At 34.1% G+C, this 20,802-nt stretch overlaps 1 protein-coding gene across 4 annotated transcripts in view; it reads left to right on the forward strand.

The window, feature by feature from the left end:
- The window catches only part of Abl (tyrosine-protein kinase Abl), a 98,831-nt gene that overhangs the window by 62,357 nt on the left and 15,672 nt on the right, over window positions 1-20,802 (forward strand). For 3 of the 4 annotated variants that reach the window (XM_017633397.1, XM_017633404.1, XM_017633419.1), the window contains exon 2: window positions 15,601-15,663. The exons of the other annotated variant lie outside the window; for it this stretch is intronic. In XM_017633397.1, coding sequence (XP_017488886.1) covers window positions 15,601-15,663 — 63 coding nt within the window. The remainder of the gene's footprint in view (window positions 1-15,600; window positions 15,664-20,802) is intronic. 4 annotated transcript variants of the gene reach the window in all.

The raw sequence follows: 20,802 nt of genomic DNA on the forward strand, positions 1-20,802 counted from the left end.
ATATCTCAATTCTATCGACTAGGTGTATGGTGTCAAGTTAGCACTACATACCATTTTTTCTTAAAAAACGAGAGCTACAAATTTTTTCTTTCCACAACAAATTTACAACAAAAACACTACAATTAATGCCGTAGTTAACTTTTCCAAATTCAAAAAGTGTAGTGCTAACTTGACACACGTTCCGAGTTTAATACTTTCAGAGCTAGAACATCGTTGTGCAATCGAACGACATGGCCAAGCCAGACTAGATTATCACCTAAAAGACGTAGAAGGCAAATGACGATCTACTATAACAAAACTGTATCTGGTTGGTTCTTTGATCCACAATATCCTCACGAAGTCGCTTGGATGAACGCTATTTAGGGTATGTGCTTCTAGGTATGGAGATCCAAGGAATCGAAGTATACGCCTTGTAAGACCTCCACACCTTCACGGCACTCTGTAGAGCTTTGAGATAGTGTCTTCAAACTTGTCTCTGTTTAGGATAACAATATCGTCTTCGCAGCGTTGAACGCCTAAAGAAATTTAAAATTTTTTTAGACACTATAACTTTATGCTTTCACAAAATTTTTTGAGAATTTCATCGAAAAAACACCGTATGTTAAATGAAGCGAAGAATGAAATGTAAGAAAGAACATTGCATGCGACAGAAACTAACGGCAGACAAGTAAAATGACGAATTGACTTGCCTCAGACAATCTTGGGTGGGATACAATGAATCGCACAGAGCAGTGCGATGCAATGGCGGAGCGATAGGCGGAAAGACGCAAGTATCCGCAATACGATTAATGCAATTCGCATATTCGCAGACAGAATGTGACGACAGTAACATTTGATGGAAGTCAGCAGAAGACAGGCGGCAGTACTGAGTAATGAATTACGAATTGCAGCTCATTCGGAATTTACAAATCTACAGGAAAATGACAACAAAACAAATGTTGCTACTTCTGCGGATGATTGTTAGCTGACAAGGAAGTAGGCATGGTGTAACGGAGACAAGAAGAACAGCAACAACAACTACAATTAGCCGGCTCTACTATTTACAGTGCCAACAACACCACCGGCAAGACGTAGATAGACATGGCACGGACACAAACTTCCGCTCCGCTCCGCACCGTTCGTTGTTTCCGCTTAAATGGAGGCGAAAAGGCAAATTGAATTGAAGTGCCGGCAAATGGAATTGCATTGAAGACAGATTGAGATGCTGAAGTGGTGTGCAAGTTCAGTAGTTGAGTTTGCAAAAAGGGAACTAGCCTAGCGAACAGACGGAGCACAAAATGCATTTGTCACAACTGTCACTTGTGCTGACGACGATCGTAGATGCCGTGTCGGCGGCGACGACTAATTAAATATTCGCATAAGTTCCTTAAGTAATTATTTAGAAGTGAAAAACTTACGAAATTTTAATTGATGCGTCAGATGCAGCATAAGTTTATGGATTTACCATCATGACAAGTCTCTGTGTTGGCGAATTTTGAGCTCAATGATGCTTGACGATTCGGAACAATTTTCTCATTATGTATTTCTTCAATGTTGCAAAATTATCAGCACGTCTGGTCGGTTGCTTGCTTCTATTGTGCGGGTATATTAGGATACCACGCCCACGAAAATGTTCTAAACATCGACTTTTGTTTTTTTGTAAACACTGTTTGATAATAGAAAAGTGTAAATTTAAGAGATACGCAATACAATTTTTAATATGTAAATATGCTGGCATGTTTTTAACGCAATTCTTTGCACGATTTTTCATGAAAACTTTAACTTAATCATTTCTTTCTCATCATTTCTGTATTTATACAAAAATGAAACAATTACCATCAGACCATAGAACGTTGAGGGTACAAAAAACCCAGTTCTGTGATATCGCGTTTGATGGGTATTCACTAGTCGACTAGATCATCAGATTTAACCGTCCCAGACTTCTTTATTATTATTCTTTATTCTTTGTTTATCAAAAAATCCAGAACTTATAGCCAGAAGTGTTGCAAAGAACCCGACAAATAGTAATTAATAATGACGACGGTCAGTTAACTGATAACATCTTCAGACATAATGGAAAAAAATCCAAAGGTCCAAATCTACAAAATTTGCTTAAGTTTTGGCACTAATATACTGTCATGGTCCGATTGTGAAAACACACATGCCTATGTGTTCGTCTCGGCAAGCAAGGGTTTACATATATCTAGATTAGAACACGAAAAGTGTTGCCACCTGTTATAACATTAAATTCAGTTAAGTTGAATAAGTTATTACAATATGGGTAACAATCGAAGTGGTTTCGGAAAGGCTTTCTTTCTAAACTTAATGTGGAGAAGAATAGCCACCTATTTAACAAATCAAATTCAACTTGAATAAAGGGAATTAGGTTAATTAAATGTGTATCACAATATGAGTGTCAGACGAAAGAGGCTTAAGAAGGTTGCAGCATGAAAATATTTTGAAGAGGGTTGCCACCTGTTTAGAAAGTTTAATTCTAATTATTATAAGTTAAATGAACTGCATATTACACTATGGGTATCAATCAAAAAAAAAAAAAAAAAGTTCAATTTAACTTGAATTTAGGCGAGTAGGCTATTGAAATATATATCGCAACATGGGTGTCAGGCAAAGGAGGTTAAAGAAGGTTTGCTTTGCATATTTTTTTTCTAAGTGTGTTAAAAAAATAAATGTGTAAAAATCTCCCTTGATTTTTGGCGGAGTTAAGGTATGTTGAGTTTTATTGAAATAAATTACACCTAATGGAACACGCAGAAATTTCATACACTCAGCGTAGCGGGTGAGGAAGAAAAAAACAAGACGCAATTTTTTCCATTTTTACTCCATTTATTTTGGGTTACCTTGTACACATAAATTTTCAATGTAGGCTTTTTTCATTAAAATTTCAAATTTCCAGCTCGGGAAAAATTTAATAAAAACTATTTTCATTGAAATATGCAATTCCTGGAGGTGTTAAGAACGCATTTCGCTAACAAATATCTAGTCCTGAGTTTAGTGAATTTTACCGTAGAAGTAAACAATTATAAAAAATGTATGTAATTATTTATTTATGGAGCGTGAGGCACCTTAATGTGCAAGCATAATGTATACTATCTACGCAGCTGCATTAAAATACCATCAAATGGATTCTGCTAGCAAAGCGAACGTGAGCGCCACAACGCTAAACACATGGATATCGCAGAGAATAACTGGGACTCATTGAAAAGTGCTGCCAAGGGCAAGACAGCCCGAACAATGGCCTCAACGAAACTTTGGCTTACAACTATGTATGTATGTATGTAACTAGTAGCATAAAAGCGAAAAATATGAATGATTTGAATGACAGCGCTTAAAGCTAGGTAAAAGCTATATACATACAAAGATATATCTAGATATGGGCGCATCAGCACAGCAACACTGCCAAGTTTAGGTGGGATGATGATTTAGTCCGCTTTGCTTTGGCGCCGTTACTGACCCAGTTGTGAGAATTGGAAAATTGCATTCTATTATTAGCGTTGAGAAATTTGTGTTGGCGTAAAATTTCAAGATTTACGATAAGCCGAAACAAGTGTAAAGTGTCTATTAAAGTAATTGTAAAGTAAAAGAGCTCTCCAAGTTTTCACAATAAGTAATTTGCGCGGCGCATTAAGTTCGTTCGTAGCTGACAGAATACTCGTATTATATGCATACATATACTTTTATGCAAATATTTTACAAATATATTCACATTATAAATATGAATATATGGTCGGGCACACACGCCAAAAAAGTAGAATATTGCTCTGAGAAGCGTGCTTTGAACGCTGGTGCGGTCGTGTTGGCATTGAGCTGAAAATGAGGCATGTAACCCTCTATACACTTGAATATGTGAACACATCGCATAATATGTATTAATGTCAATTTTCGATTTTTTATTTTTTTTATTTTCCTTTCCGCTCACTGAATGCGTTGCGCTTTTTCAGTCATTACACTTTCGGGTTCGTGTCACTACGCTGTCTGAAGCCATTCAACCGGCAACCGGAACGCCTTCCTGCTCCTCATTATTTCGTGATTTTTTCCATCAAATACTTATGTATGTATGTATGCATATACTTTTACTTTAGTGAATAAATGAGCGAATACATGAATGAAAGCAACAGCGCAAAAGTGTACAACGACGCAAACCGTTGAAAGCGTTGGAGAAGACATTTGCCTTATGCGCCAGAAGTACGTACAAGTATGAACGTCGTAGAAGTTCTTTGAACTATTGTCAGAAATCAAGAAAAACCAGCAGCTGTAAGGAGCTTTTAGTTAGAGGGAGTGTGTAGCAATTTCGGCAACTGGATATTCGATGTAAAGTGGGAAACGCTTTTGCGGACATTTTACAATGAAAAAATTGTAAAAACTGTATGGTGGAAAGTAAAAGAAAGCACAGAGTAGGAATTGACGAATCTAAAAGGCAACAAAAAGCTGAAGGAAATGAGACCGTAAGATAGGGTTTCTGTAACTATGCTGCCCTGGAAGGAGCAAAATTGAACATTTAAACGAAAAATAACATTAATTCCCAATGCATTCCCAAATAAATTAAGCATCATACATAAGTATACTCCAATATATGTATACATACATATTTGTAGGTATATGTATAAGACATAGGCTCCAAATTTCTAATAGTAATACTTGAATGGCAATAATTTGGCCGGACAATTTTTTTTTCGGTATCGTAAACCTATTCACAGACAACTACGAATTAGTATGAATCCAAAAAAAAAAATTATAAATACAGTATCCAATTGATTCAATTCACAAAATTGTTGAGGCGTATTCTTGTTTTCGTACGAATCGAAAATTTTAAATTTTAATATAGAAAATGATACGAATATTTCATGATTTTCGATTCGTACGAAATCAAGAATACGCGTCATTAGTTAAGACTGAATACACCAGAGCCCTCAACCCTCCTTAGTAGATCAAAAATCGCACTTACGAGCCGTGTCGGCTATTTTGTTCTCTTCGATATTTCTATGTCCAGAAACCCAGCAGAGAAATTTTTTCACGTGACTCAGTGAAACCAGCAACGCACGACGTTTTCGAGCTACTACCTTGGAACGTAAAGTTTTCAATGCCGCCTGGCTGTCAACAAATATAGTGACGTTCATTGACAAAGACTTACTATTCCGCCTTTCCTATAGCAAAGATCCCCGAATGAAAGTATACTAGACCCGAGCCGACTACTATTTTCATCCTTGAGCCATAAGTGTAGATGCAAATACCATCGTTTTCCTAGTTGGAAAATGATCCCATACAATCGTAATTGTATCATCTCATACCCTTTACCAAAATCTTAGAAATCACATTTTAAAGTGAGGTTTGACCCAAAACACATTTTCTGCAAATATTTCGGAAACCGCGCGTACACCGAAATTATTTTTCGTGGCCCTTAAAAACACCTAAATTGCACCTAATTTTTGAATAATTTTTACCAGTGTTCGACGAAATTTAGTGAGTGGGTCAGCTAGCGTGATTTTTTCGGAAACCGAGTGAACACTTAATATAATTTTGGAGGCCCTACATCGGCGGTCCCTACATTGGAGGTCACACATCGGGAATTTTTTGGAGTTATTCCTTTTCATATCAGTAATTTGCAGGGCGTCCTAAACCTGTACCTCTAAATAGAAGGGAAACATTTTTTTTTATTGAAAAACGCAAAAATATGACCTACCAAATCAAGAATGCTATATCTTTTACAGATATAACCGGCTTCCGGGTTCGACGGGTTACGACGGGACGTGTTAAACTGACCAAAAGTCAATTTTTTTAGGCAAACATGTTTTTACTACAGATTCGGATTCTGATGATAAAAATAAGTAACTTTTGTTTGAAACTGTTTTTTTGAAAGTGTCTTTTTCAACCTATAAATTACCGTCGAGCTTCGAATCGTCCTGGACTGCTTAAATAAGTGAATTTTTTTTATTGGAAAACGAAAAAGTATGAATTACTATGTCGGGATGCGCTTTAGAAGCCCAACGAAGGTCATTAGACACTTCCAAGAAAAAAGTTTCAAACAAAAGTTACATATTTCTTCAGACTCCGAATCAGCAGCAAAAACATGTATTTCAATCCAATTTTTAATTAAAAAACACGGACTTCCGGTCAGTTTAATCCACTTCCGGTCGAAACCGGAAGTTGGTAAACCACCAAAAACATCTCTGATTTGGTGGGTAATATTTTTGCGTTTTTCAATAACCAACATATCGCTCCATTTTAGAGTGGATGGACGAATGGTCCAGTACACCCTGTATATTCTAAACATAACTAAATCAGACCATATGTGCAGGTTTCGAAATGTATCGACTACCAAGCCACCTACCGGCTAAATTTGTTTGTGAAGTTGTTTTCTTTCACATATGAACCAAATCGGCCCATAAATACGGGTTTCCAGATATATCAACTCCTGCGCCACCTATCGGATTAATTCATATTTCATATTGCATTGTCACTGAATTCTGAGCTAGATTTGAAAAGTGATTGTAAAATTTGGCCCAAACAAACATACTTACATACGTACGTACAAAGCAAGTTGAATAAAAGCTTATAAAAATTAATAAATTCATCGCTTTAAATTTCGATATAACAAAATGAAAATATATGTATGTATATACGTTTACCCCTACTTACAATTTTTAAAAATTTCTTGTAGCAGAAGCAGTTGCGTTTTTTAAGTTTCTCCCTGTGGATTATATCATTTATTTATTTTTTAATTTTTTTTTTTAATTTTTTACGTTGCGCAGTCACGTCAACTGCATGTGTTTTGCTCTTACTACTACTATTACTGCACAATTCAAGAAATCCTTTTTTGGCTTACGGTCCTTAAACTGTAGCCCTTGTTGTTCGTGCCACAACCGGTGCCACAATGTTTTTTTGCAATGTATATAATACTTTGTTTTTTTTTTTTGTGGCTGCACTTGTTTGTTTGCTGATTACTTACTTTTCTAGAGATTATTCTCCCCTTGTTCACTTGCAGTAGCAGTTGTTGCGGATTTAACAATTTCAAAGGGGTATTTCAGTGTGACAACAGAGAAAAAAAATAATAATTGGAAAAAAGAAAAAAAACAAAAATGCTTTTTACGTTTTTTTTACGCAAAAAATGCCAGTGAAGTCAGTAGTAAGTAAGCACCGTTGCAATTCGGTATGCACGCAATATTTGTGCAACATATGATATGTTGCCACTGTGGAATAAATAGCACACGCTACTAAGTATGTATGTATGTATGTATGTAAATAAGTGCATGTAACAGAGGTATGCGTGTTCATTTCCTTGGTCCTGTTCATGTTCGTGTTTCCTAAAAAGTTGCTAGTCAACCACTAAGTACAACATATATCCAAGTATCTACTCCAGCGCGGCAAGTCACTCATTTCTAGCTATGTACGTATCGACTTGTGCGTATGTATTTGCTTACTAAAAATGCATCGAAGTCTCATTGGTGCATGCATACATTTACGTCCGATATTTACGTCAATGTTATAAACCAAAAAAAAAAAACAAGTCAGCAGGCGACAATCCACTTATTTCGTTGCATCTTCTGCACACTTTTTCTTCATATTTCTGTCCATCTGTCCATGTGACCTTCTCTTCCACTCTTATGCACATACATACATATGTATTTGCTTACGTACTGATTGTCATGCACTTGAGTTAGAGCAAATAATCTTGAAGGACTAATCAGACAAAGCTTCCGTCACAGCATCCAAACGATCTTATATAACTTATCTACTTGTAAAACAGTATGTGAGCAAGTGTGTAAGACTTGTGCAGCAAGCAAAAGTAAATACATACATATGTATGTGTATGTACACTCGTCGTATGGTTGATAAATGCAAGAGCCAAGTAGCTTCATAGACATCCTGTCGCGCCACTCGGCTGTGCAATACTTAAGTCCTTGGTGGTGCAACTACTTTAAGTATTTTACTTTTCTTCTTTTTATCTAAACTCATTGCCGCTGCTGCTTTTTCTGGTAATATTCTTGCCTCTAATGTATGCATGTATGTATGTATGTATGTATCTTTCCTTCGACATTACTCTACATCCACACCCACAAATGTGTACTCTATACCTCAATCCATCGCCCATTCTAGTTTATTTATTTTTAAGTGCAATTTTTTCTCAAGTCTAACTTTACTGTGATTTTCCCTACTCGCAATTTGACATTTACCACACTTGTAACACTACAACAATAAATCTACTATCTGTGTGTGTAAAGCTAAATAACTTTCGACCGATAAGCCTTATTTTTTCTGCCTCAAGATGATAGAAAAACTATTGTATACATATGTATGTACGTATGTATCTCTCATTGAAACTGCAACGATATGAATAATTTAAAAAATTCAGTTAAATGTACATAGAATATCAACATCGGTACCAATCGAAGGAAAAATTCTGTAAAATAAAAAAAAATACTTTTTTGGTTCACAAGGATGTACAACTATTGATAATGTCCTTTTAAAAGTGTATCCTTGAATATCCTTAACTAAGAATAACTTACAATTTGTTTCGGCTCTCAATTCCACCGAAAAATAATAGACTTTTTCTTATATATGTATTACACTGTTCAATATCGACTTTTGTGAAATTTTTGACTTTTGTGTAAAAACACCTTCAACTGCAACCCGAAAATACAATAAAGGAAACGCGGTAAAAAAGAATGAAATAGTAATAATTATTATATGTTAGTGTTAGGCCGAGCTTCTTCTCCGACTGGCGTGCGCCTTCGCATAGGGGACGGACCTACAGTTTTACGCCGATTCCGAATGGCAATTGTATTTTTATGAAAAGCTGTTTTTCATTTTCCACTCCGAAGGGCAAAAAAAAATATTGAAAAAAGGTTTTTTTCTTAACTGTGGTCGCCCATCAGTGTGAACAAGGCATAACAGATATTAACCGATCTTAGACATACCGAGGAAGTATGGCTTCCTATCTTTAGAAAAAACTCTACAAAGATCTGGCTGTTTAAATATGTATACCCTCCTATCCAATCAATTACATATGTATGTATGTATATGTACATGTATTAGCACAAATTTCGCGTATTTTATTGGCACATATTTCGCCATTTTCAAGAAATGCTGTGAATGCTACACAAATTTCGTTATCTTATGCGACATCCTTGTCATGTTATGTTAAGAAAACTATTACGAGAGATAAATTTTAATTGTATAGCTTCGCAAACTACACAACCATCTTCCCTGTTGCTTCTGGTTGAGTGAGCGTACATCCATATGTAACTACTGATTCAATGTCATTGATTATATTGCTTACAATGGCTATACATTTTTTCACTTTTATGATCACATTTACAAAAACCACCAAAAATACTATGTTGATCCCTCCCTCGCATAGCTTTCTCCCTGGCTTTGGTGACTGCGAATAGATACCGGCGCATATGGTGGAGCACATAGTTTGGCATTGGAAGGCATGACATGCACTAGAAATTCCCAACATTTTCATGTCATGCCAAATTGTACTATTCACATGTTATACCTATGTATGTATAGTATGTGTGTGAGCATGCGTCGCTGTTACACATGAGCTTTTATCGAGTTGCGCGCATATGGCCGCGTGCACGTACATCATCTTACGTGAGCACAATACTCAAAGGCTAAAGGGTGAAACGGGAATTACTCAAAAATGGTGCACCAAAGCCAATACTGGATGCGCTCCAAATTCATACAATATTTATGCGCTACCTGTAACTTTTTTTTTTTGATATCTATTCAAACCTTTTAAAAGTTTGGTAAAATACTTTTAAGGCAGGCAAAAGTTGGTGTTTTTATGTGTTCCTTTAAGTTTTTGCACCTGCAACTACACGAGGTGGCGGTTGTTGCTAAGGAGCCTTTGGTAATATCGGCTGAAGCGCTATAAAACATATTGAGTTCGACTGAAAGTCAAATTTGTAGCAGCGAAAGTATTTTTAAAGGGACCTAGTTTTACTTTGCCTTTTTGAGAAAAAATAGATCTATTATACGGCTTCATAAAAAAGCTTATTTAAAATCATCTACTTTAAATTCGCTATTCAGTGCTATTAAAAATTAGTGCTTTTTCTATAATTCCAATATGTTGATAAATTCTGTTCCCCTATAGGATTTAAAAAAAATTTAAGCAGATCTCACGCCAAGCGCAAAAACTGACTGTCGATATACAAATGAATCGCCTGAATTGTAAACTTTGCAATATAACCGATCCCAAACCTCTTCCATTTAAATTGATGGCCGTTATTTTGATGGCATACTCATGGAAAAGGTCGCATAATTTGCGGTAGATGTTGAAAAGATATCCTTTATACCTTTATGTATGAAATAATTTTGATGCTACAAATTTAAGCTCCATATATACATGAAATCACATCGTACCCTGGACCGCCTTACTCGCTAGGTCGAAACTTTTTCCGAATTTTTCTCGGAGAAAATCTATATTTTTTTGAGCAAATCGGAAATTATCAGAACAAACTGTTTCGGAGTATTTCTGAATTTTTTCGGAGTAAATGTGATTTATTTCGGAGTAAATCGGAATTTTCCTATTTAACACAAAAAAATCGTTGGAATCGAAATCGGAAAATCCCCATTTAGTCCGAAAAACTACCGATTTTGATCGAAAAAGTTCCGAACTATTCCGGAAAACCCCGATTTTCTCCGGAAAAAATTCGGAAAAAATTCGGAACTTTTTCGGAAAGTTTTACGGACTAAATCGGAAATTTTCGGACATTATCAAATTTTTCAGACATCGGATTTTTCGGGCGTTGGAATTTTTTTCGGCAAAATCGGATTTATTTTTATTATCTACATACATATGTACATAAAAATTGCATCACATCAGTTTACGGTAAATTATTTACCTGATGGCAGAGCAGTTTATTCGTCAGCTGGTATGAGTGCCTGGACATAGAAGCATACCAGGCAATGTGATTGCGGATGAAATTGCAAGTACTTACTGGAAACACCCAGATTCATGACAGGACGCATTTCATGTGGCTAGAAGGGAACTAGAATGATTAGATAAGAAATTTTCTTGGCTATGGGTCTGGCCTAAGTTTTCTGGCATGCCAGACACGTCAACTTAATTTACCCTACTTCATGGACTCTTTTTCAATTTGTTCTGTGAAGACATATACATACATATTAGACTACCAGAACATGGGTTACTGTCAAATAAGGATGAGAATGCCAGCTGGTTCTCGTAAATACCGACATAAATGCCTATTTTTTTTACTAAAAGTAAAATGCGACGAAACTTAACTTAAAACTTAAAAAAAAAATAATATCTCTTTTAATGCATTTTTTTGCTGGTTTTAAGCCATTAAACACTGCATTTAAATTGAAAATTGTATTTACATACTTTTCTTGTGTTAATTTGTGCCAAAAAAAGTTTGGCTTCATTTGCGCCAAATCGTTGCCTTTATAATCTAAATAATCCCCATTTTGAATTTCGCTTAAATTTCCGCTCAAATTCATGTAGGTACGTGTGTACATAATATTTACTTCAAACATATGTACAAAAATAAAAAGGTGAAAAATCTGATCCCTAAATCTTAAAAACTAGCTGCCAAAAGCATAATAAAATTCTGTAAGCTTTTAATCCGCTCCTAACCTAATTTTTATTGGCTTAAAGTTGTGTGTAAATACGTATGAATGTACTTATTGTATGTATGTGTGTATGCATGTACATATGTATGCACTAGCTTGGCAAAATCGAATGAAACAAAGGTCAAAAAATAAGTTAAAAAATGGTATAGAAATGCTTTATATTTGAGCTGCAAAAATCACAAAAAAAAATATAAATGAAATGCCTAACTATTCAATTAAATATTTCACTGCTTGCAACAGTGTCAATTAGTGAGTCAATGGGTCAGTCATTCTCAATCGTAAACAAATTTCAAAAAGCACCATATGGGTGGTCCAAACATGTGAAAAAGTAAAGTCGGAATTTTTATGCTCTCTCCCCCAAGGATTGTTCTATATCGAAAAAAAGTATAACCCTATTTTTTATTTTGAAATCAAAAAATATTTAGAGGTCGCTCAAAGCGCCCAAAGTTGTCCATGTATTTTATATGGGGGAGAACAACTTTTCGTAGAAATGGTAAAGAATAGCTAAAAATCAATATTTTTCTACCAGAAAACTCTACTTATCTGCTGGAGATTCCCAATAATAATACTCAATTGTTTATTTAACCATTTTTTTTATCGCAACTACAATTTATAGTTCCGCCAAAAACCCACAAAAACTCCGAAAAATTACAATGGGGCGACCAATAAAAAATCGTTAGCATTTAAAAATTTTTAAATAAACAATTGGGTATTATTATTGAAAGTCTCCTGAAGAGAACCAGAGTTTTCCGATCGAAAAATATTGACTTTCAAGAATTCTATACCTATAAAAATACATGGAAAACTTTGAGCGCTTTGAGCGACCTCTAAATATTTTTTGATTTTAAAATAAAAAAAATAACGGTATACTTTTTTTCGATATAGAACAATCCTAGGGGGTGAGAGCATTACAATTCCGACATTGTTTTTGGACCACCCTGTTGTACATACTACATACATGCTCGTACCAAAGGAGTATTCGTGAGTTAAAGAATTTTCCCACTCTGCTCTGCATTTCTCGCTAAACCGGTACATATGTACATATACAATACGTATATATGTACATTAGGGCGGGTAAATTTTTTTGACCATGCGAATATAACATAGGAGGATTCTACGTGTAAGTGTAAGCAATTTTGCAAAAATGCTAAGAAATCTAATTTTGCAATTTGGCAAACTCCAGATTGATTTTACACCCATGGTTTCTTCGGCAAATTTGCTTAGAATTACACGTAGAATACTTGTGCGCTATAGGCACATAGTCGAAAAAATCACCCATACAAATTGACCAGCCCTAATGTACATACATATATGTATACTTACATATGTACACATATATATATGTTAGTAAATATGTATAACTCTATGTTTGAACCCATTAGTGTGCGTTCACGACATGAAATAAGTTTTGAAATATTTTTCATTGTTGTACACCGGCTATTACTATGGCAGAGGGCTGGCTGCCTTTCAGGTCGTTGGCCTCATTTTTTTATTTTATTATAATAATAATGCCACTACATCGTGCAAAGGCAGAAAGTCACACTACAAGTCGCACATATAAAACATATATATACAAATCTTGTATAAAGTAAGAAAGTGTATAACATAGATGCATTTATGCCCATACTTGCATATTTACTTCATTGGAACTTTACATTTACTACACATTCATATTCTCACTCTGCCACAAAAGCTGAGTACCCGTTCTTTGCTTAGTATGAAGTATCTTGAGGAGTTCAAACCTCAAATGGATTTATGAATGAAAGTAGTATTGAATGAATGTGCGTACTGTTTGATACCGTTTAAATAACAAAGGGAGTAAGTTTAACGGCTGAGGTTTATATTTTTACAATAAATTCGATCGCATAAGTAAAAAGACTGAACATTACAAGTATATAAAGTTATTTTTAGCTTCTGAAATCAAAAGTTATTGTATCGCTTTTCAAAGTACTATTAGCATTCGCTTCAAATGTAAAATATGATTTCGCATTGACTTTAAAAACTTAAGATTTCTTGGGCATGCAAATTCTCGTTTATTATACATATATCGTCGCTTGGCGGAAATACATACCTCGCATACGTCAAATGCAATACTACGTATATATATATGTATAAGGTAGTGGGAAAATTTCACCAAATAACAAAGAAACTTATTTTCTTCAAAAGTTTTGAATGTTTTTTTTTTATTAAAATTGTATTGAAATTTGTGAAGTAGGCAAGCATCGAGACAGGGTAACCAAAATAAATTTGTTTTGCGTGCCACCTTTGCGCATCAAGGGACGATACTTTTTTTTTTTTTTTGTTGAAAAAAAGATTCAGCGGAAATTTTTAAGGCAGAAAATAACCAGTAATGCCGGATTTCTACAGGACATTTAAATGACAGAAATTCAATTGACATCAGTCGTAATTTTTCGGACTAAGTCTTTATTTTTCGGACTTAATCGGCATTTTTTGTACTTAGTCCTATTTTTTCGGACTAAATGGCGATTCATTCGGACGTGATAATGATTTCTTCGGACTTAATCGTGATTTTTTCGGGCTTAATCTCGATTTTTCCCGACTTAATGGTGCGTTCTTCGGCCTTAATCATGATTTCTTCGAACTTAATCCTGGTTTTTTCGGACTTAATCGCGATCTTTCGGACTTAAAATGAATTTTTTCGGGCCTGACCTTAATTTTTTCGTAAATACTCAACCGAGATTTTTTTTTGTATTAAATCATGATTTTTTAGGATTGTATTTTTTTCGAGCCTTTTCGGTATTTTTTCGAAACTTTTCGTTACTTTTCGTTATCTCTTCTATACCTGGTGGAATTTTTCGGTAAATTTCAAGGTCAACGCTACATAGAAAAACTAGCAGTACTTTTGAGGAATGCTGAAGGCGTTAAAATACAAAAAAAAAAAAAATGCCCGTTAAATTCGGTTCTAAAAATATTTGGTAAACTTTTTCTTTTAGTATAGCCCTATCCTTTGCTGAAAATAATCAATAGTCAACAGTTTATTAAAACTTTTGCTTTTTATTATAAAATGCCAACGCAATACAGTTGAAAACGCTTTTTTTTAGTACTAAAATAAAATCGCTCACGATTTCTCACAAATAGAACTTAAACTTTGAAATCTATACATTTTCTAAGCTCAATTGTGTTTTTTTTTGCTATTGTTCCAATTCTTTAATTTCTTATGTTAATAGCAATTACTTAGAGGAAACGTTCAGACGTTAAGGCAGCAACTTGCGCTTACAAAAGTGTTTTTATGTATATAAACAAAAAAAAAAACATTATAATTGAGACAACTGTGTGAACCACCATAGACGTAGCGATTAAGCAAAAATTGCGGAAATTACCAAACGGCTAGTAGAATTACCAACTAATAGCACAAATGAATGCCAAGAAGCTTAGTTCCAGCGGCAAAATCTCGCAGTCACAAACAAATCCAACACTTGGGAAGTTAAACTGGCAGGTTCTGACTTTTAGTTGTTATAATATTTATTTCTTTTTTGTTTTCTGCTTTCGTTTCTTAACAACGCATAGCTCAAGATTTTAATTCTCTCTGGCATTTTTAATATTCCTTTACTACTTGCCCATGTTGAATTATCTTGCCCTTTACTGCATTTGCCATAACTCGTCCATTATCAGAAATCTTCATCACTTCTTCTCTCAAACGCAACACTATCGACCGCTTTTTTCAATTAACTATACAAACATACATACATACATACATACATATGTATGTGCATGTGTATGTGCATATTATTATAGTTATGTAGATTCTTACTGGCGCAATCCCCCTGCTTCATTAGCACATAAATTGTAAATAATTAAATGCGCCTTGTCATCGTCGTCGAATCGCACTTCTCACTTCCATCATTCACCCTGCGGCAAGTCATAGGAATGTTAACCTTTTTTTTTGTGTTTTGTAATAAAAATCAAGAATCTTAATATTATAAACTATGATTTCTGCTTTAACAAAATATTCTTCTCTTATTTCTACTTATTTTCCCATTATAGGTCCAATGCACAGAGCTCAGCAACAGCAACTCCGTGATGCGGCTAAATATCAAATACATTTAGGTAAAATTAACCAACTAACCGATCAATCATTCAACTAACCAAACAAAAAAAAAAAAGAAAAACAAATAAAAATAAGAAAAAATCAAGCAATATCACTCATCCACTTTCGCAGCTCTCAGATTTGCACTCTTAAATATTTAATTGAAGTGAGGATTTGAAATGTCATCAATGTCTGATTCCCTTGATTTCATTGACATTTTGCAAACTCAATTTGCTAACTAGGATGATTGCAAAAAATAAATCTAGTCAATAAAATCATAGAATTAAGCAAATATATTCATAGATATGACTCCTTGACCTTTTGAAATACATATTTACATATATATTAACTTTTAAAATCAGTACCGAATGCTCATACTATCGACTAAGAAGGGTTAAGAGCTTTTAACTAATAGTAATGCGAGTTCGTGAAATTAATATCTACTTTTGTATTATATTTTTAAATTTGTTATTTCTGATTATTTAATCGCTGTTATTATTTTTTCCTTCTTTCATACTTAAGTATAGTAATTCCGCAAGAATGCCTTTGTGTGAACAACATCTAATTTATTATGACGGGTCTCGAAAAGAAAAGTTCGGCAGAAGTATATGCCGGTCCATTTTTTTAACCGGAAGTTCATTCCAGAAAAAATTATCCGACAAAAGTTACGTACTTTTGTCCGAATTTGTGATAAAAACATGGACGTCCAGTTTGAAAGAATGGACTTTAGGTATGTTTAACCCACTTCCGCTAGAAACCGGAAGTCGGCAATACGACCAAAAGATAGAGCATGGCCGACTTGGTAGTTCACATTTTTGCACTTTCCATTAATAAACATTTTTTCACGAACTAATTTTTAGGGATATTTTGATATACAACATACAGTCAATCACAGAAGTATTCGTAAATTAGTTTTTTCACTCCTGCAAACTTTTTACAAAATTCATAAAAATGAATCAAACTTAAAAAAAATTTTTATCAAAATTTCAAACTTTTTATGCAGAATTTTTAGAAAAATTTTCAGTATGCAGTTTTTTAGCTCGTTCAATTTTAGTATAATAAAGTGCAAGTTTCAAGCAGCTAAAAATTACTGCTTTTTAAATTTTTTTTTTTTTGTCGAGGGTGTTGCGCATTTTCTTCCATATAAAAATAGATTTTGTTCATGCCTTTTTATGGAAACAAAAGAAGCTTTGCTCGATGCTCTAGCTCTTCGCTTTGCTCTCCGCTCTAGTATGTTCTTAGCCTTGGATAGCATTGGACGATGAGAGTTTTCTTAGAATTTATGAATTATAAAAAGCTGAAAAAATCTGGGCGCGCGGCCCTATGAAGGGGCTATCTCTGTTCAAGTCGATATTTTTATGTATGTACATAAGTATTGAATTACAAAAACAAATCAGACTATCAAATTTCAGTCACGCGGCTCAGAGTGTGTTTTGAAAAATTTGTTAAATTAAATTTGTCGGCCTGCACCTGTCACCACTGCATTGAATATTAATTGCTTTAATAATTGTGTTTTTTTTTTTTATTCTACAATTTAATTTATTTTGTAGGCAAATTTACGACGTTTTTTCAACCTTTTTTTTCAAAAATAATAGCGCAATTTCGAAATTATTCGAATTCCATGAAATTGTCACCGCTCAATAATTTCCAATCAAATATGGCAAGAGTCTTTTGTTAGTTCAAAGCCAGCCAACTGACGCCTGCATTGTCCCTATGCTGCTTACATACTTACATAGCTGTGTTTGTGTACATATTCGTACAATTAAATACGCACGGCTTCGCTTGGTTTGACGGTCATTAAATCTTTTTTATTACATTTTTCGCCATTTTGTTGCGCAATTAAATAACTTTGTTTTATTCTGGGCATGAATTTTGTTATAAATTTCAATTATGGTTTCGTTATTGTCAATGAAAAGCGAAGCTTAACAGGTGGATTTGATTATATTTAATGTAATGTGTAAGTTACTTAAAGGCCAATTCTTATTGTAAGAATTGTCAGCGCTTTGTTCCGCATATATGTATGTATGTACAGTGGCTTGAAGTAAAAATCGGATGCATCTCTCATTAACTCTAGCAATATACATACATACTTATGTATATTGTTTTTACTACCAGAAGACTCTACACATTTCTTATTTGCTCCCATTTTCCGGGCATGCATACATTAATCTCTTGTTAATCAAAGCAAATACGTATTTATTTGCTATGAATGCTGATCCTCCACTCTGCCGCCGTGGAACTGCCTAATCATGACAATTAATCGCTTTGCAACTCTTTTCAGAAATATGCCTGCAGCGATTAATGAAGATATTTGAGAGCCAGCATATGAATATATTGATGTACATAGTACATTAAGCTGGATCGCGAAAGAATTCCTTATTGTAAAGGGTTCGTCTATAGATTGGACCGTACCGAAAAATAGTTCACCGGACACCCCTGAGTCTAAAGTATTTTTGTAAGGCCAGTTCGATTTCGATTTTTGTTTCGTGACAATTCGTCAGCGACCTCGTTGCCATCGAGCCTACAGTGCCCTGGTACTCAGCACAGTGTTAACGTATTGCTCGTTGCCGAAAGTTGAGGCGTGTCATTAGATTTAATTTTTTTTATGATCTTCAAGAGATCTGAATTACACTGAATTGAGACAAACATTTTAGTGAGTTTGGTAATATTTACCAAATTTTGTGAATCGCTTGCGAAAGCCGCAACTAGTTACTATTTTACGTGTAGCACCCTAATGCAATGCATAACAAATAACTAATAGCAGCCTATATAAATGTATAGGTTTGTACGTAGGTATGTATACATGCATACATTGTATTTGTTTTCTAATAAACGTGATTTTCATATTAAAAATGAACAAATAAAAAACATTACTCCAATTTTCGTTTCTTCTTGGCATTGCATTTCCGGCCTGCAGTTGTCTCAGTTGAAAGACGATATTTTTTTATTTCTTATTCACTGCACAGTTTGTAAAACTCATAATTTTTATGAATGAATGCGTACGTACAAATAAATGTATGTATATTAGGGTGGTCCCTAAAAATCAAATTAGAGATTTTTTTCAGTCTCACCCCCTCAATCGGTAATACCATGATCATAGATATCACACATACATTTTTGTCCCAATTGGAGACCGTTAAGGCGTGTCGCACAAGGTGCAAAGTTCAGATTCCTGTATAGAAACTCAAAACATTAAATTAATTTTTTTTTCATCTCGTACCTAAAATCTATACACTATAGTCGAAGGTAACACATATAAATTTTGGTCCGGATTGGAGTCGGTTGAGGCGTGTCATTTGATTTTTTAAGGGCCACCCTAATGTATACATGTGCACTTATGAATTTGTGTATGTACGAAGTGTATGTATGCAATTTACATATAAATTGATGATGCCTGTGGCGCTCATTTGGGTCTCCTCCGGTCTCCGGTCAGTTTCAACAAAAGCGTAAACTGTTTTGTAGTCAATGGTGCGGCAAGCTTGTGTGATAACCCGTTTGGATAAATTAATATTTCCCCCAACCAAAACTAAAAGAACTCATACAAACATACATACACACAAACAGGGTGATTCAATAAGAGCCCAAATTTTCTTTTATAAAAACAACAACAACAACAAAATTTGTGGAGATGATTTTTTTTTTATTTCATCATGTTTTTTAGTCTATGACATTTATGTATGAAACACAACATTCGTTTAATGCAAAAAAAATTAAAGAAAAATATATCACAAATAATTGCTCTCAAAGATCTGCATCTCCCTTGAAACACCCTAAACCAGGGACTGTAACAGTTACAACTTTTATCAAAAAAATCGCTCTTTAACAATTATTTTTTGACTTTTATTTAATTACTCCTTAAATAACCGTTATTTCTGATTTTTAATTTATAAATCCAAAATAACAATTATATTTGATTTGTATCTAAATAATCTGCAAATAACAGCTACTTATTTTTGATCTTAGATAACAGTTATCGAAGACTTTTATTTACAAAAGTCATAAATAAAATGTCATTAGTAAAAGTCGTAGTAAACTTTTGTTTCCCAACACCTTCTTAACTGTGAAAAATGTTAATGACTTTTATACGTATGATTTAAAAAATAAAAGTCGGTGACTGGTTTATATTGATGACTTTTGAAAGTAATAGTCACTGACTGATTTTTATTGATAACTTTTATAAATAAATGTCTTCAATAACTGTTATCTAAGACATATAATATAAAAATCAAAAATAATTGTTATTTTCGATTTATAATATAAAAATCAAAAATAATTGTTATTTTTTTAAATTTTGCATAAAAGTTGCAAATAAAAATTTATTTTCAAATTTGAGTCTTGGTAAAAAAACAAACCGATTGGTATGTATCACTTAGTTGTAGAACATTTCCTTCACCGTGAATTTTTCCATGACAGTTTTCATCAATAACTGTTATATTCGGTCCCTGCCCTAAACATTGCTAGTGGTTTTTTATGTATTTTGCTTTGCAATTTGAATGCGAAAAAATTGTATTTTTTGCGTTAGATGGCTTGCCTGACCTAAAAAAATCAAAAGGAACTAATACAAATTAATGTACGAATACTGGCTATGTATATACCTCTGGCTAAGATATGAATCTGAAAGATATTTTTTTATGTTCAAGTCATCTCGTCGTTTGAAGAAAGGATATTTGCGAAAACTTCTTAGTCCTTTTGATATTAACTTTTTTTGTTTTGCAAAGTAAACCAACCCAGATGTCAGTTTCATGCTTGTTCCAGAAAGGCATACTTTTGAATGCGAATTAGCGTTTTTTCAGCTTAAGTGTTTTCTAGTAAATATTCGCTTTTGTTTTTTGTTTTTGTTTTTGGTTTGTGTGTCATTGCGTCGCCATTTAATTAAGTGCATGCAAAAAGAAATCGCCAAGCTTTTGTTTAACCACTAGAACAAAATCCAGCTATTTACACAGCAACAGCACCAACAAAAACGACAATGTTTTGCGGTTGCTTCTGACGCGTCCAACACTCTACACTTGTCAGTTGCAAAATCTTTTGTGGTAATGTGTTTTTACGCAACAACCAACAATAAAAAATAGTAGTACTCGTTGTACTCATAAAAAAACTAGTGCGCTTCTAAGTGAGTAGGTAAATGTGAAACTAATCTGTTTGTGGGTTTACAGTTCCAC

The sequence above is a fragment of the Rhagoletis zephyria genome, unplaced genomic scaffold (assembly GCF_001687245.7).
Source record: "Rhagoletis zephyria isolate East Lansing unplaced genomic scaffold, Rhagoletis_zephyria_1.1 Rzeph_scaffold_00104, whole genome shotgun sequence".
Lineage (NCBI taxonomy): Eukaryota > Metazoa > Arthropoda > Insecta > Diptera > Tephritidae > Rhagoletis > Rhagoletis zephyria.